This window comes from Squalius cephalus (genome assembly GCF_949319135.1).
Source record: "Squalius cephalus genome assembly, chromosome: 13".
Classification (NCBI taxonomy): Eukaryota; Metazoa; Chordata; class Actinopteri; order Cypriniformes; family Leuciscidae; genus Squalius; species Squalius cephalus.
In genome coordinates, this window is record NC_137134.1 from 37171502 (window position 1) to 37186911 (window position 15410).

At 40.0% G+C, this 15410-nt stretch overlaps 1 protein-coding gene across 1 annotated transcript in view; it reads right to left on the reverse strand.

Moving 5' to 3' along the window:
- Window positions 1-11769: 11769 nt before the first annotated feature.
- The window catches only part of LOC307169656 (uncharacterized protein), a gene marked incomplete at its 5' end in the record, with an annotated part of 30836 nt that continues 27195 nt past the window's right edge, over window positions 11770-15410 (reverse strand). The window contains 2 exons of the mRNA XM_079890387.1: window positions 11770-12541; window positions 13686-13702. Of these exons, the coding sequence (XP_079746513.1) occupies window positions 11895-12541; window positions 13686-13702 (664 nt within the window). The 3' untranslated portion in view covers window positions 11770-11894. The remainder of the gene's footprint in view (window positions 12542-13685; window positions 13703-15410) is intronic.

Genomic DNA, 15410 nt, shown 5'->3' on the forward strand with positions numbered 1-15410 from the left:
GTTTCTAGTGTAAAACGTCCACATTTGGTAATGCTGATCAATAGTATTGTTGATTGATTAATTAAATTAAGTATCCCCAAATATCCCCAACTGAGCAAGCCAAAGGCAACAGTGGCAAGGAACCGAAAAACTCCATCAGGTGACCTAATGGAGAAAAAAAAAACCTTGGGAGAACCCAGGCTCAGTCGGGGGCCAGTTCTCCTCTGGCGTTTATGAACTAGAGACCGGATTTAACTGTAAGATTAAAAGTATTATATGAATGCCTGGCTGAAGAGATGCGTCTTTAATCTAGTTTTAAACTGGGAGAGCGAGTCTGAGCAACGAACAGTATCCGGAAGACTATTCCAGAGTTTTGGAGCCAAATGTGAAAATGCTCTCCCTCCTTTGGTGGATCTGGATATCCTAGGTATGACCAAAAGCCTCGAATTTAGTGATCTTAAAGAGCGCGATGGATTATAGGGCGATAGAAGATCGGTTAAATAGACGGGAGCTAAGCCGTTTAGGGCTTTATAAGTCAGTAGCAATACCTTGTAGTTAATACGGAACTTTATAGGTAACCAATGTAGTGATGATAAAATCGGTGTTATATGATCATATTTTCTTGATCTAGTAAGAACTCTAGCGGCGGCATTTTGGACTAACTGTAGCTTGTTTATTGAGGATGCAGGACAACCAGCTAATAAAGCATTACAGTAATCTAGTCTCGAGGTCATGAATGCATGAACTAACTTTTCTGCGTCAGAAACTGATAGCATAGGCTGTTCTTGTAACATATGAAATATGATTTTCAAAAGACAGGTTGCAGTCAAGTATAACACCCAGGTCTTTTACTGTAGAGGATGAAGTAACAGGACATCCTACTATGTTAAAGTTGTATTGTGAGAGGTTTTGTGGGCGTTTGTTTGAACCGATGATTAGTACACTGTAAATGATTTCTGTTGTTTTCACAGCATTATACTGTTTTTCTCAACAGTTTATTGCTGTATAACCTATGTACAGTATGTTACTGTAGATTTAGTTGCTTTCACAGTATTATTTTGTATTTTCAACAGTTATGTACTGTGCACTCAGTTGACAGTATGTTACTGTAGATTTTCAATGCATTCTGGGAAATTATTAGTTACTGTAAATCTAAATACAGCAGTGCAAATTGACCGCGAAAAACACCACACACAATTCCACAGGACTACTAACATTATCCTTACAAAAAACATTTCCAGGACTGGGTCCTACAGTCTAACAGTCTTAATTTCTGTCAGTGGGGGTGCAGGAGAGCGCGTTTACTTTGAAAGAGTTTTTCTGTTGTGACTCAGTGCATCGTCACGTCTTTTCTGCCGACCTGGAACTTCGTCATATGGTAAGTAATAAATCTTAATATGTGTATGTGTTCGAACTTCTAGCTAATAACTTTAAAGTTTTTTAGAGAATAGCTGACCACGATTTCGATGTTTAATTTATTCTCAACATTTTACTATAAGCTGTCTACAGTATGATAGGCTACTCTATGTTTCAATGTAGTTTGGGACATGTTAACCTACTGTAAATTTAAATAGAGTAGTACGAAATGACCGCGAAAAATAACCACAAGCTGCCATTTTATGAAGAAATCTTTAGTTCCCTGAGTAGCCTAACTTTGAGAGCGCAGGCCTTTGCATCGCGTCGCTGTGTCTGTCGGCGAAGTTTTCGCCATAAATATCTGGTTAGTGATGAATCTTTATTATTATTTTTTTATGCAAACTAAATAGTAGCAGGTTAACGTTTAGTTTAGAAGAAGAACTGCCCGCGGCTTATGTTCTACTACGCCTCGTTTAAGTCAGAAGCGTATTTCCTTCTTGTTGATAGCTAGCCTACTTGATTAATAAATGTGATTTTATTAACATAAATTGCATATGTAGCCTCTTATAAGGTCAGAATGATCTAATAATTTTGTTATTTACCATTTTAAGTCGGTGGAAGTGCCCGCGCGTTCATTATTTTATATCATACGGTTTATATCAAATCGATCAATATATCCTGAAATCGGATACCCAAGGTTAGGATTCGGATTCTTGTTATAAAATTAAATTTTCGATTCCTCTTATTGATTTATTCGCGCTTATTTTCGTCTAAATCAGAATTTTCTTTTACACGCCTGTGAGGACCTGACCTGGCGATCTGCCAGGACCTTGTGCAGTTGACTCAGTCAGTGTTCATTCATACACTTTTGTTACAAATTGATTTCTATTAGTAACACTAACACCAATGGGTTTTTATTTTGCACAAGTGATGGTTTAGAGCTTATTGTGATGTGACTTATTACAGATTATGCTATATTGTGATCACTCTTGATTCAGTAAAATATTTTTTATTTTTTTGTAGGTTTCTTGTCAGGATAAATCCTGAAAATTCGAAATGCACATCACAGTTCCAGGTGAGCAGAAAGAGTGGGAAGGTTGTTCGGAGGAAGACCATGGCCTTGAATCCACACGTTGCATCTTACATCAGGGACTTTGCAGAATATGATTGGCACAATCATTAAGGTAAGAGTAATATTAGGGATGTGCAGTGGAGTCCATATCTGTAGAAATTATTTGTCTGAATCTGTATTTAGAAAAAATCCAAAAAGGGTGGAAATGACTTAAACCATACATTTTTCAATTGATAGTCTGTTTTAAAATGTAATTATGTTCCCTTTACAGTTTCCATATATGCCTTGTATAAGTCAAAGAATTCATATTGTTATATTATAATTGTAACATCTCTTTAAATAAGTTTTAATTAAAATATGAAATGGTAAAAATAGGGTTGAGTGATATGGTAAAAAATCATCTTGATAAAATGTTTCATATCAGTCAGTGTTGATAATTATCACAATCAATGTCAAATATTTATTTCTTTTAAGTTTTAAATGTTCTCAAACATACATTAAATAATGAAGACAACAGGTAAAGTTGTCCTGAAATGTATATGTATATTCATATAATGAAATGTAATAGGGGTGGGAATCTTTTTGATTCTACGATTCGATTCAAATCTATTCTTGGGGTCACGATTTGATTCAAAAGTACTTTTGAAATTGGGAATTCTCTTTTGAATCAAATTTCAATTTGATATACTGTATGCATAGAATAGAATTAAAATATATGATCAAATCTAAAATCAAATCTATGCATATCTTAATGAAATTTGATTCAAAATCGAGAATCGAACAGCAGAGAAATGAACAGCAGCTACTGTTAGTCCTAATCAAGTGGGAGTTATTTAGTTTAAACACACCTGAGACACACCTCATATCTGCGTTAATTTAATCTAACCCGCTGCCGCTCAGCGTTCACATTAGCCTCTCACGGCGTGAGCTCACGCACGTGTTTTTCATCATTAAAATTAGTAAGAATCAAATCGACAGACATGACTGAAAGGAACTGACTATAGTAAGCATCGTAAGCCTAAATTGATCGTAGAGACCATTGGTGGTAATTGTTCTATAATCAATTTAAGGTTACAATACTTTGGGGAAACGCAGCCCTGATCAGTGACCGATTGTTTGGAGTCAGAGATATAGAATATGGGCCATTGCCTTCTCAATATTTATTACTTTAGCTTCTGATACAGGACATGTTCATTCTCTTTTACAGAGTATTTGTTCGTTACCACAGAAAACCGTTTGCGTGTCCAAGTTGAACGTGTTTCTTGTATGTAAAAACTAAAGTAGCCTACCTAAGCTATTTTCTGTGAATGTGCGAGACTTCCGGTTCATTACCCACTATATGGAAATAACGAGATGAATAACAAAGTGCTGTAAATGATAAAAATATTTGTGCTATAAACTGTTGACAATTATGACAAATTCAATACATCAAAATATCAAGAAGCATAACAAGCTTTTTTGTACTGCTAGAAATAACTGTAAGCAGATGACACCGGAAGCCAGACACATTTCATTTACAAATGGCCATGCCCACTGTAAAAATAAGGTGGATACCATAGACAAAAAAAAAATCTCCTAAAAAGGTGTTGATAATGTGAGTTAGGTTTTTTTGATTATTAATTGTATGTTTTGCCTCTGATTGATTTGTGCTTATCATTCCTTGCAGGATTATCAGAAGTGTTGTCGCTCTTCTTCCACTTGACACCATCACTACCCTCCTCACCTGGCCTTCATCCTCACCTGTCTTGCTTTCTTTCTAAGTTTCTTTTTTACCTGTTCAGGATCATTTTTGCATGAATTGAAATACATGAATTGTTCACTGATTTTAATTATTAATTATATATTGTTCATTAGTCTTATTTTAAAGCAGATTTTTATTGTTGTGTTATATTACATTATTATTACTAATGTATTGTTTAAAAATACACAATAAACCTTGTTGTGCAGTTAAAGCTTCAATTGTTCTTTTTTCTATTTCCCATTAACAGTTAAAATAATATTCCTATATTAAAATAATATTCCTATAATAAAATATTAAAATAATAATAGCACTATAAAAGTCATAAAATAACATTTCATAACTGTATAATACTATACAGTATTATTACAAATCAACGGTGTAATACTGTGTTTTAACATGGTAAAAAAATACAGTAAAATAATGTATTTAATTTTACAGAATGCTTAACAGTACTGTATTTAGTGTTACAGTAATATTACTGTTGAATGAAATACAGCAACTACTGGATAATTGTTGCCAGTAAGTTACTGTTGATTTGACAATACATTTTTTTACAGTGTACCTCTGTCTTGTCTGGATTTAATAAAAGAAAATTGCGCGTCATCCAATCTTTTATATCTTTAACACACTCTGTCAATTTGGATAATTTAGCATTTTCATCCGGCCGTGATGAAATATAGATTTGAGTATCATCAGCATAACAATGGAAACTAATTCCATGTTTCCTTATAATAGCCAAGGCTAGAGATAATAGGGATTTTTTTCTAACATTTAAGAGTGTAACATTTAGTACAAGTACTTCAAATGAAATAAACTTATAACCCGTTTTCTGAGTAACCTTAAGAAAATCTCTATAGATTGTTGCAACACCGTTTGCAACAATCTATAGAGATTGTTGCAACACAACCAATCAGACGGGGCTCATGCTTATAGGAGTATCCTGATGGAGTAGACTCATTTAGACCGAAATAATCATTTGGTTTAAGCCAGGTTTCAGTAAGGCAAAGTACATCGAAGCTATTATCTGTGACTATTTCATTTACAATAACTGCCTTAGGTGTGAGTGATCTAATTTTTAGAAGACCTAGCTTTAGAAATTGTTTTTGTTTACTAATAGCTAGGGTTGGGTACCGAAACCCGGTTCCAAAAGAGAACCGGTTCCGACGTAAACGGTAGTAACGAGACCGAATAAGAACGAAACTTTCGGTGCCTGACTTTTTTTTACCGCCCCCTATAAAACATCTCGTGGCACGAATGTTCCAATAATAAAACATCTCCAGTTAACCAGCAGAGCAATAAGAGACAATCTAGCATTAAAATGTGTTTTTTAAATCAAGTGATCAAAGTGCTTGTTGCTGCTGCGATCAGTGGCGCTGATACAGTGTTTTCTTTTGTGGCCCACGCAAACCGCACCGTCTTTACTCGGACGCGCGCTTCAATACGTTGCAGAGACTCTCTATTCGTTCCGGTGAAATCAAAATATAATGCACACAAACGTGCCCCTGCTTGATATACAACCACTGATGAGCATAATCGGTTTTGAAAAAAAAAAAAAAAAAAAACTGTACGAATGCGGATTAGATCACAAAATCTCTGACACGCTTGACTAAAGTTCAAGTTCAGCTGCCAGTGTCGTGGTGGACATGGAGTCTAGTATTTTAATACCAACTGCAAATCTTGCATATCAAGTATGAAGTATATCAAGTATATTTATATGAGGCTATACTGTGTGTGTTAAATATTTCTGCTCAGTGTCAGATATTTTTCTATTTTAAAGTAAAAGTCATAATATGAGAAGAGAAAATTTTTATCTTAACTTAGCCTAAGTGTTTTAGGCTACATCAGTAGCCTATTAAACGGCACATTTTTCCATTTAATCAGAAATCAGAAAATCTTTCAAGATTTAAGTTAATATTGTGTCCAGTTTGGACACACACACACACACACACACACACACACACACACACACACAGGTATTATTATTTTTTGATAAAGTGTGCGGTTTCATTTTCTTAAGTACCGGTTCAAGAACCGTTTAAGAACCGGAACCGTTTAAAAAATACAGAGTAGGTACTGGTCTCGGATAAAATCCAACCAATACCCAACCCTACTAATAGCAGTATTTTCTGTTTTAATAACAATTAGATTTTTCCTAGATCCTGCAGTAGATTTATTATTTGATCGCACTAAACGAGGAATAGATAGTTTCTATGCAATGTTCAACACTATTATTTATATCAGTTAAAATGGTGCAGCAGAGACTATGATTTGGACTTTTGGTTACTTGTCAAAAGGTATTTAACATTTTGGAGATGTTATCCGACAGAAGATCCGCTCCGAATCTGCTTGGGTGTAAGCCATCAGCACGGAAAAGCCTAGGACGCTCCCAAAACAGATTCCAAAGATTTACAAAGAGCAGTTTCTGCTCATTGCACCATGACATTAACCATTCATTTAGCGCGAATAATCTACTAAACTTTTCATGTCCTAGTCGGTACGTGGGAAGCGGTCCTGACACAATGATCGTTATATCAGGCGATGTGCTGCGTACCGTATCGATCAGATTCCTGAAGTCTTTCTTCAGAACCTCCGTCTGGCGCAGCCTGATGTCGTTCAGAAGTGTCTGACACCTTTAGTGTCACATGATCCTTCAAGAAATCATTCTAATATGATGATTTGATGCTCAATTATCTTTTTCTTTTTTGATTAATAGAAAGTTCAAAAGAACAGAAATAGAAATCTTTTGTAATATTAATCACTACCGTTCAAAAGTTTGGGGTCAGTAAGAAATTTAATTTAATTTTTGGCTGGGGAAATTCTTGAAACCCATCTTCAGATGCACCTGAACACATCATCAGTGATGTAACCTAGGGTCCTCGGGTGTTTCGGGTCTTTGCTCTGTGGATTTGGAGAAGCAGCTGAAATTCCCCCAGCACATTGTCAGCACAACTATGAGGCCAGATATCACTCTAGTCTCAGAGAGCACAAAGAATATAATCATCAGGGAGCTGACCGTGCCATGGGAGGACCGCTTGGGAGAAGCCCACGAAAGAAAGATGACCAAATATGAACATCTGGTCACAGACTGCCGAGCACAGGGCTGGAAGGCGAGGTGCATGCCTATCGATGTGCTGGGGGAATTTCAGCTGCTTCTCCAAATCCACAGAGAGTTTCCAGTCCTTGGCTGATGCCAGAATCCCTGCAGGTGCCTTCCTCCGTGCTTGTGGGTGTTCTCCTGCCCTAACAAATGCGATTGAGCGAGTGATGTTGCTCCCTCGGCCGCCTTTGCTGATCTCTTTGCTGATGGTGTCTGCAATAGATTTCAGCACCTGGTTGTGACGCCAAGTGTAACGACCCTGGCCGAGCGCTGTTGGGCAGGAGCTCAGAATGTGCTCCAGCGTTCCACGAGCTGGGCACAGTTGGCAAGTTGGTGTGTCTGCTTTTCCCCATGTACAGAGGTTTGCTGGGCTAGGCAGGACGTCGTACACTGCCTGAATCAGGAAGGTTATGCGGTGCGGCTCGCTTTGCCAGAGCTCCGTCCAAGTGACCTTGCGGTCCATGGCCTGCTCCCACCTGGTCCAGGCACCCTGTTACCCCATTCCAGCTGCTCTGCTCGTCCTTTCTTCCTCCACAGCAGCTCTGACCTCTTCCTGTATTCGGCTGCGTTTCTCCTTCCCCTTCAACTCTTTATGTCGAGGAGGTGTTGGGAACATCCCCAAGCCTGCTCTGCCTCGGGCCACCACTCCCACAAGCTCTTTGTGCTGCAGTCGAGCCTGTGCATCGAGCACAGCGGCTTGGGCGCTCCACTTCCTCCCTGTCTTCACCAGCACTCCTGCCATACATCAGCACCTCACGTGCCCGAGTCACTTTAAACTCCTCTTCCAGGGATTTCAGAGGCAACCGGAGCATTGTGGTGTTTCCATAGAGGGCGATGTTGCTGAGACTCCTGGGCAACCCTAACCATCTCCTGAGACAGCTGCTGACCTTTCTTTCCAAGGTCTCCACCGTGGAAATGGGAACCTCATACACAAGTAGTGGCCAGAGTATTCTTGGTAGGATACCATGTTGGTAAATCCACGCTTTAAACTTGCCGGGGAGGCCAGAACGGTCTGTTGCTCTTAACCAGCTGTCCAGCTCCTGGCAGGTTGACTGGACTGATGCGGAGTCTCTGAGGCTGCTGTCAAAAACTTTGCCCAAGCTTTTCACCGGCTGTTCTGACAGTGATGGTATCTTTGCCCCTTTGATGCTGAAATGGAACCTGTCTGTGACCTTGCCCTTCTTCAGCACTAGCGAACGGGACTTGGCTGATTTGAACTCCATCCGAGCCCACCGGATGAGCTTTTCCAGCCCTTGGAGTATCCACCTGCCTCCTGGCACTAACTCTGTGGTGAATGTCAGGTCATCCATAAATGCTCTGATTGGCGGTTGGCGGACCCCTCCTCTGCTTTGGGGCCCCCGACACTCAGGCTCTGCCGATTTGACAATCATATTCATAGCCACCGCAAATAGGATTACAGAGATGGTGCAGCCTGTGATTATTCCCACCTCCAGTTTGTGCCAATCTGATGTCACAAATCCTGCAGAGACTCGCATCCTGAAATGGTTGTAATAATCCAAGATCAGATCTGCAGTGTGATGTGGCACATGGTGCTTGGTCATGGTGGTCTGGACCAGCTTGGCTAGGTCTAACCACAGTATCGTGAGGTCTCCCTTGTGTTCACGAGCTTCCCGGATGAGCTGAGTCACCACTCCCGTGTGTTCTAAGCAACCTGGGACTTCAGCAATTCCTCCCTTTTGCACAGATGTGTCTATGTAGTTGTTAGTTAAGAGGAAGTTGGTCAGACACCATGCTACTATACTGAAGATCATCTTGCCTTTCACACTCAGCAATGACATTATTCTGAACTGATTGATCTTCTTGGAATCTTTCTCCTTGGGGATCCAGACTCCCTCAGAAAATCTCCACTGCTGTGCCACCTTTCCTCTTCTCCAAATGACTCGAATGATCTTCCAGAGTCGCCTGAGTAGCAAGGGGCAGTTCTAGATCGTGCCTTACGCACAACCTCCTGGACTTCTTTCAACGGTGGCTCCCTGCTGTCAAACTCCTTGGTGGGGGAGGTGGATCTACAAGGATGTTGCACTGGCCCAACTCTTCCTCCCGGAGAGGGTCACTGTAAGTGCTGTGCAGGTGCTGGTCAATTTCCTCTTTTGAACAGAGCAACTTTCCGTCACGCTTCTGTCCCAGGAGCTGTTTAGTGAAGCCAAAGGGGTTGGCAATGAACGAAGCTCTCTTTCTGGATCTCTCCTTTCGACGCCTTCGGTGCCATTCTGCTCTGCGCAAGGTCATCAGCCTTTTCCTCAAGACAGCTCTCAACTCCAGGGGGGAGCGTTGCTCCTCACTGGCTTCCTTGTGCTGCATCTTGAGGGACTTCAACTCCTGCTGGATTTTGTGGATCTTCGCTGCCCTGTGGTTCATGGAGTAGGTGGTTGAAGTTGATCGCTTCTCCTCGGCACCGAAGCTCTCCTGAGCTAGGCTGGAGATGATGGTCGTCATTGCCTGCAGCCTTCGATCCACATCTCCCTTCTCTGTTGCTTCAAACACCTTGTCGACGTCCTCGTCGAACTGCCTCCAGACTGCCGTCTGGCCACTTGATTCGCGCCTTTGCCTGGGGCAGAAGATTTGGGGGGACGGTTAGTGGCACACGGAGGCTCTGAGCGCTATGGGGTGCTTCCTGGCTCGGCTCCTCCTGAGTCTCATCAGATGTAGCATCTGTGCGCTGTGACACATGTTCGTTCTCCAAACACTTCATCCTGGCTTGGTGGATCTTTAGGCCACGGCTGTTTTTGCAGGTTTTCCCGCACCTGCATACTGCAGTCGTTGTTGTTGGGAAAGAAATAAAATAAATCAATACTTTTATTCATCAAGGATGAATTCAGTCAAATATCCAAATGCAGCGCTCTAGTCTAAATTACAACAGTAAAGTTAAATACAAATAGCCTATAATATGAAACTAAACTTAGCCCTCAGCCAAAACGATTGACAGGGAACGAATTATATATTCACGAGACCAAAGATCGCCCGTTAGGTCTACACAAGACGAATTATATCTCATGTTTAACCACTACCGTCGGAGTCAGCGGCGACGTCAGAAGAACTAGCCGAGGAAAGGCTCATCCAGCCGGGAAACATGAGCGCCGAGCGCCCGCTGATCGCATGGATCTCACAACCGGGGAAAAAAAAATCATCTTTATAAATAAACCACAGATTTCAGCTTTAAACAACTACATTCTCCCTGAAAAACTCTTAAAATTAAATTTCGTGCACAGTAACAGTAGTATTATATTAAACTGTATAAAAAAATGGCGCTTCTTATGTTGTCATTCCCCTTGTAGCACGCGAAAGTGACGATTCTCTGTCAACCAATCAACGTCCTGCAGTGAGTCTAGCTCCACCTTTTAGTACTATACCACTGTGCTAGGTACCCCAATGGAAGGGTACCTAAAAAGTGGTACGGTACAGTTCGGCATTTTGGTACCATTCACAACTTTTGATAGTGGAAACGCAAATAAATGCGTACCGTTCCGTTCCGTACCGTACCGCTCAGTGGAAACGAGCCATAAGAGTACCTGTCACGGTTGATGAATTCACTGACTCTTGCGCTGTGTTTGTGTGTGTGTTTGTGGGCGTGGTCGCTAATGATCCTCCAGGTGAATCACCAGCGCCTATTTATTCTCACCTCTTGTGTCTGTGTTTCATCCATTGAGTCTGGTTTCTGATATTGTTTTAAATAAACCAGTTTTACTTGCTATTGCCGCTTTTGTGCTCTTTGCCGTGACAGAACCATTGCACACATTTTACCTCCATCAATCTGCTTCCTTATAAAATCTGTTAAATAAAATACATTTACATTTGATCATTTAGCAGACGCTTTTATCAAAAGTGACTTATAAATGAGGAGAGCAATAGAAGCAATCAAACTAACAACAGGAAAACATTAGAAGTAACTAATTGTTTTTTTTTTCTTGATGCAAGAAGAAAGAGCAGACAATAAAAAATGGACAATAAAAGTTTAATATTTGGTTCAGCAAATACAAAAAGAAAGTAAAACTGGAAACAAATAAGACAGATCTCTCTCTTTATTGACTAACAAGATAATAAAGCATCTCAATCAGCCTCTTCTTCAGCTTCCTGAGCAAGAACAGTTAGTAAAAAAAAAAGTAAAAAAAAAAAAAACACTTGTACTTTTAAACGTATAGATTATATTAAGCAACATTATATATGTGATATTGCTCTTTGGGAAGGAACTTTATCTTTGAGTTGATGTGAATCTCACAGTTAAATATAAACTACTTAATGTGACAAATGTTGACAACGTTTCTTTTATACTGTTGATGGTTGTGGCCAGGGCTGTAGAGTTCTAGAATCGCCGGTGTCCCAGATATATCGCCTGTCTACTTTGATTTGATTGATCATCTCAATATTCTGATGTTGATGAGCGGCGACAGACCGCAGAGCTCAGACGAGAAGATCTTGGAGCTGTGCAATATCCTTGCAACACTAAAGTAGAGTTAATTCTATATTAGAGAATTATTTCACAACCTTTGTTATATACACCTCAGAAATATACTGAAGTCTGGACCTCGGTGACTTCATAACTGGATACAGCCGTGGTTGAGGCTGGTTAAGACAAACTAATAGGAAAGAGAGGTGGCATCGCACTTGAAAGTGCTGGAACTGAAGATAAGCTACTTAATGTGAGTTTTTGAATGAATGCGTAGAGTAGATGAATGAGTGAAGCTCTTCCCACATGCAGTGCAGTGATACGGTTTCTCTCCAGTGTGGATCCTCTCGTGTGATTTCAGGGATCCTGCCTGATTGAATCTCTTGTCGCAGTGTGAACACTTGTAAGGTTTCTCTCCAGTGTGAATTCTCTGGTGCTTTCTCAAATCTGCAGCTGTGATAAAAGTCTTCTCACACTCAAAGCACATGTGATTTCTTACACCAGTGTGTATTTTCTGATGAACTTGTAAACTCTGCAGACGTGAAAAACTCTTTCCACACAAAGAACATGAATGTGGTTTCTCCTGTGAATGAACTGTCATGTGACTCTTCAGGTCTGAAGCCCTCAAAAATGTTTTACCACATTGATCACATTCGTGCAGTTTCTCTCCAGCGTGGATCTTCATGTGACCCTGAAGGTGTCCTTGTTGTGTAAAACTCTTCCCACACTGATCACATGTGAACGGTTTCTCTCTAGTGTGGATCCTCATGTGAATCTCGAGACTCTGTTTGCATGTGAAACTCTTTCCACACTGAGTGCAAGTGAAAGATTTCTGAGATCTTCTTTGATGTTTCTCCACTTCATTCACTTCTTCATTCTCATCCATCGGGCCTGAAATTTAAGTTAAAAAAGTGCTCAGTAAATCAATCAAAGAAAAAAAATATGTAGTGAAAAAATATATATAAAATCCTCATCTAATAACAGAAAGTACTGAGTTGAGCAATCTTTGTCTTTTTAAAAAATTTCCCACAACAGCGCTAAAACAAGTTCCTTGTTCTGACTAACTCTTAAAGACAGCCATCTAACGGTGTAATACTGTAACTCCACTATATACCAATCACTAACAGACCATTTCTCAATACCAAATACGGCATACTATTTATAAAATAATATTCGTTTTAAGTTATTCGAATCGATTCTGAGCTTAGTTTTTAACAGCAGATGGCGCTGTAGGCTAGTTTTTAACCGCACGCTTTAATGCTCGCGAAGAAAAGCGCTCGTGCGCTCGTCTGAGTCTGAGAATGTACTCTCACCTCAGAATGCTTTTATGACCCAAGATTAATGTAAACCGCCCACTGCAAACACCCTTATAATTCACTTCAACCTTTTAGAAGTTTATGAATGATTATTTTATAGAAGGTTCAAGCGGTGTGTGTGAGCCATGGAAGCAATCAGAGTACGGCTGTTTCTAAAGCACGCAGTGATTTCGGCTGTTAAAAACTAAGCTTAGAATCGATTCGAGAGAGAATTGCGATGCATTGGGAAAATCTCCGAATCGATCAGGAATAATTTCTCGATTCACGATGCATCGATTTATTCTCCCAGCCCAAGAAGTTAGAATAGCAAAACACTGGAGTAAACGCCTCTAAAAAGCTTTGAGCTTGTCCACTTTTGACCACTTCTAGAGGTAGTCGGAAACACATTAATCGGGATTGCTTTCATAATGTAGACGCTCATGTGGTTGAGTGTGTTCAAACAGCAACAAAAGACCGTCTAATCTCCGTCTACTGATCTAATGCTAAACATTATGAGAAGCGTGCTAGCCAGACGAGATTTTAACTCTGACGGCTAAAGACACAAGTTTGGTTTGAAGATAAAAAACTTTGTGTTTGACGTGGATTTGCAGCTATCAGAGCAGAAATCAAAGCGGTATTCTGTTAATCTCCAGTCGCGTTCACATGCAAATTGTGTGATCTTATTTCGTCCATTAGACTGAAAGAATTGAGAAAGCCCATACATTTGCCGGCCCACAGACCCTCCCCTTGAAGAAATCTGGACAGAAGGGGTTGAAAGTAGACAAAAGAGACAGATTAAAACACCAGGTGTAAATGGGAATGTGTCTCCCTCGTCTACTTATGGTCCAATCAACCAAAACACATCTTAACACCAGCAGTAAACAGAGCTTTACAATCTTCTTTAATCCCTTTCTTGATCTTGTGACAAACAAAATGTGAGACATTTAAACTGACCAATCAGCAGATTACAGCTCTCCCACATCGTACTGAAGGTGTGACATTTAGCAAACCTCAGATGTACACACACATCTTGGCCGACAGACCTTTATCACTATCAGCACTTCTTTACGGATCACTAATGGCCCTTGTGGTAAGAAAGAGGGGGTTGGAGCAGGAAAGCAAACGTCTTTGTTCATTTGCAACCCTAAAGAACGTAAAAACAATGAAATATAGTTTTTCCATCATGTCCCTTTAGGAGCTCTGAATAAATCACATTTTTGAAGTGAGAACTATTAAATATTTGATAAACTATGCAACTACCTAAAATATTAACATTTTAAAAATACGCAATAATGCTATAATTTTAAAACTCCCTGTTTTTTACACAAACTAAACCACGTGTAGCAAAGTCTATTTATTTCATAATTGTTTTTATATGTTGGTGTTTTAGCAAGATAATAACAATATTTGGAATGCGCTAAAACTGTATTAAGACATATCCATAATTTTGATAACATGGTTGCAGTAATTGTGAACCAGATGTAAAATAAACAGAAATAAATGCTCAGATAATACTTATATTGACTTACAGATAACAAACATCCTTGTTAAAAAATAAAAATGCACCCGGTTCATATTATTTGCTGCTTTAATTGTAATTCACAACTAGATTTGTCCTACTATAACAGAGCTAAATCTGATGAACTGCTTAATAACCTTAATGTTCTTCAGCCTCACTAATGAAGAATCAGGAATAAACACCAACCTCTTTGTTCTTCAGTGTGTTTCATTCTGCAGTGTTCTGGATCTCTCATGTTCTCACTGTCCTTCAATAAACTCTGTCTTTGCAGATTTCAGCTCTTCCTGATGGTTTGATGCTCGTCTTCACTTGTAGCTGATGGGAATATTCCAGCATTTATTGGTGAATTGCAGTGGGAGGAGCTTCATTGAAGGAGGAGGAGCTTACATGGAGGAGGAGGAGCTTACATGGAGGAGGAGGAGTTTCATTGAAGGTGGAGGAGCAGATCTGACAAAATCAAGAAGAAATCACTTATTGAGTTAAAAAATAGTCAACCCACTTTAAAGGGACATTGTTTAAGAATTTCTCCTAGGGCTGGGCGATATATCGCATGACATTGTTAGGCGCATCTCGTCAGTAAAGCCAGTTCCTTGATTAGTAGTAAATCGCCATCACCTGCTTTCAGATGGAGCGGCATTTACTACACAGAGCCGTAGTTAACTGACAAGCTGAGCCATATCACATTAATATCGCGGACGTATCGCCTGCGATAATTAATGTGATATGGCTTAGGGCGTTTTTCCACTGGGTTCGTTTGCTGCGTTCCGAACCCGAGTGCGCTAGTTCCCAGCGCCCCCCTCAGCGTTGGTCTGGTTTCACACTCAATTAGTTGTATCGAACCCAGGTGCGTTTGCAGTGATCTTACGTCATCGCAAACGCACACGGAAAACGCATGGAGAATACAACTCGACTGAGCATAGCTGTAATTTGTATGTTTTTTTGGTGC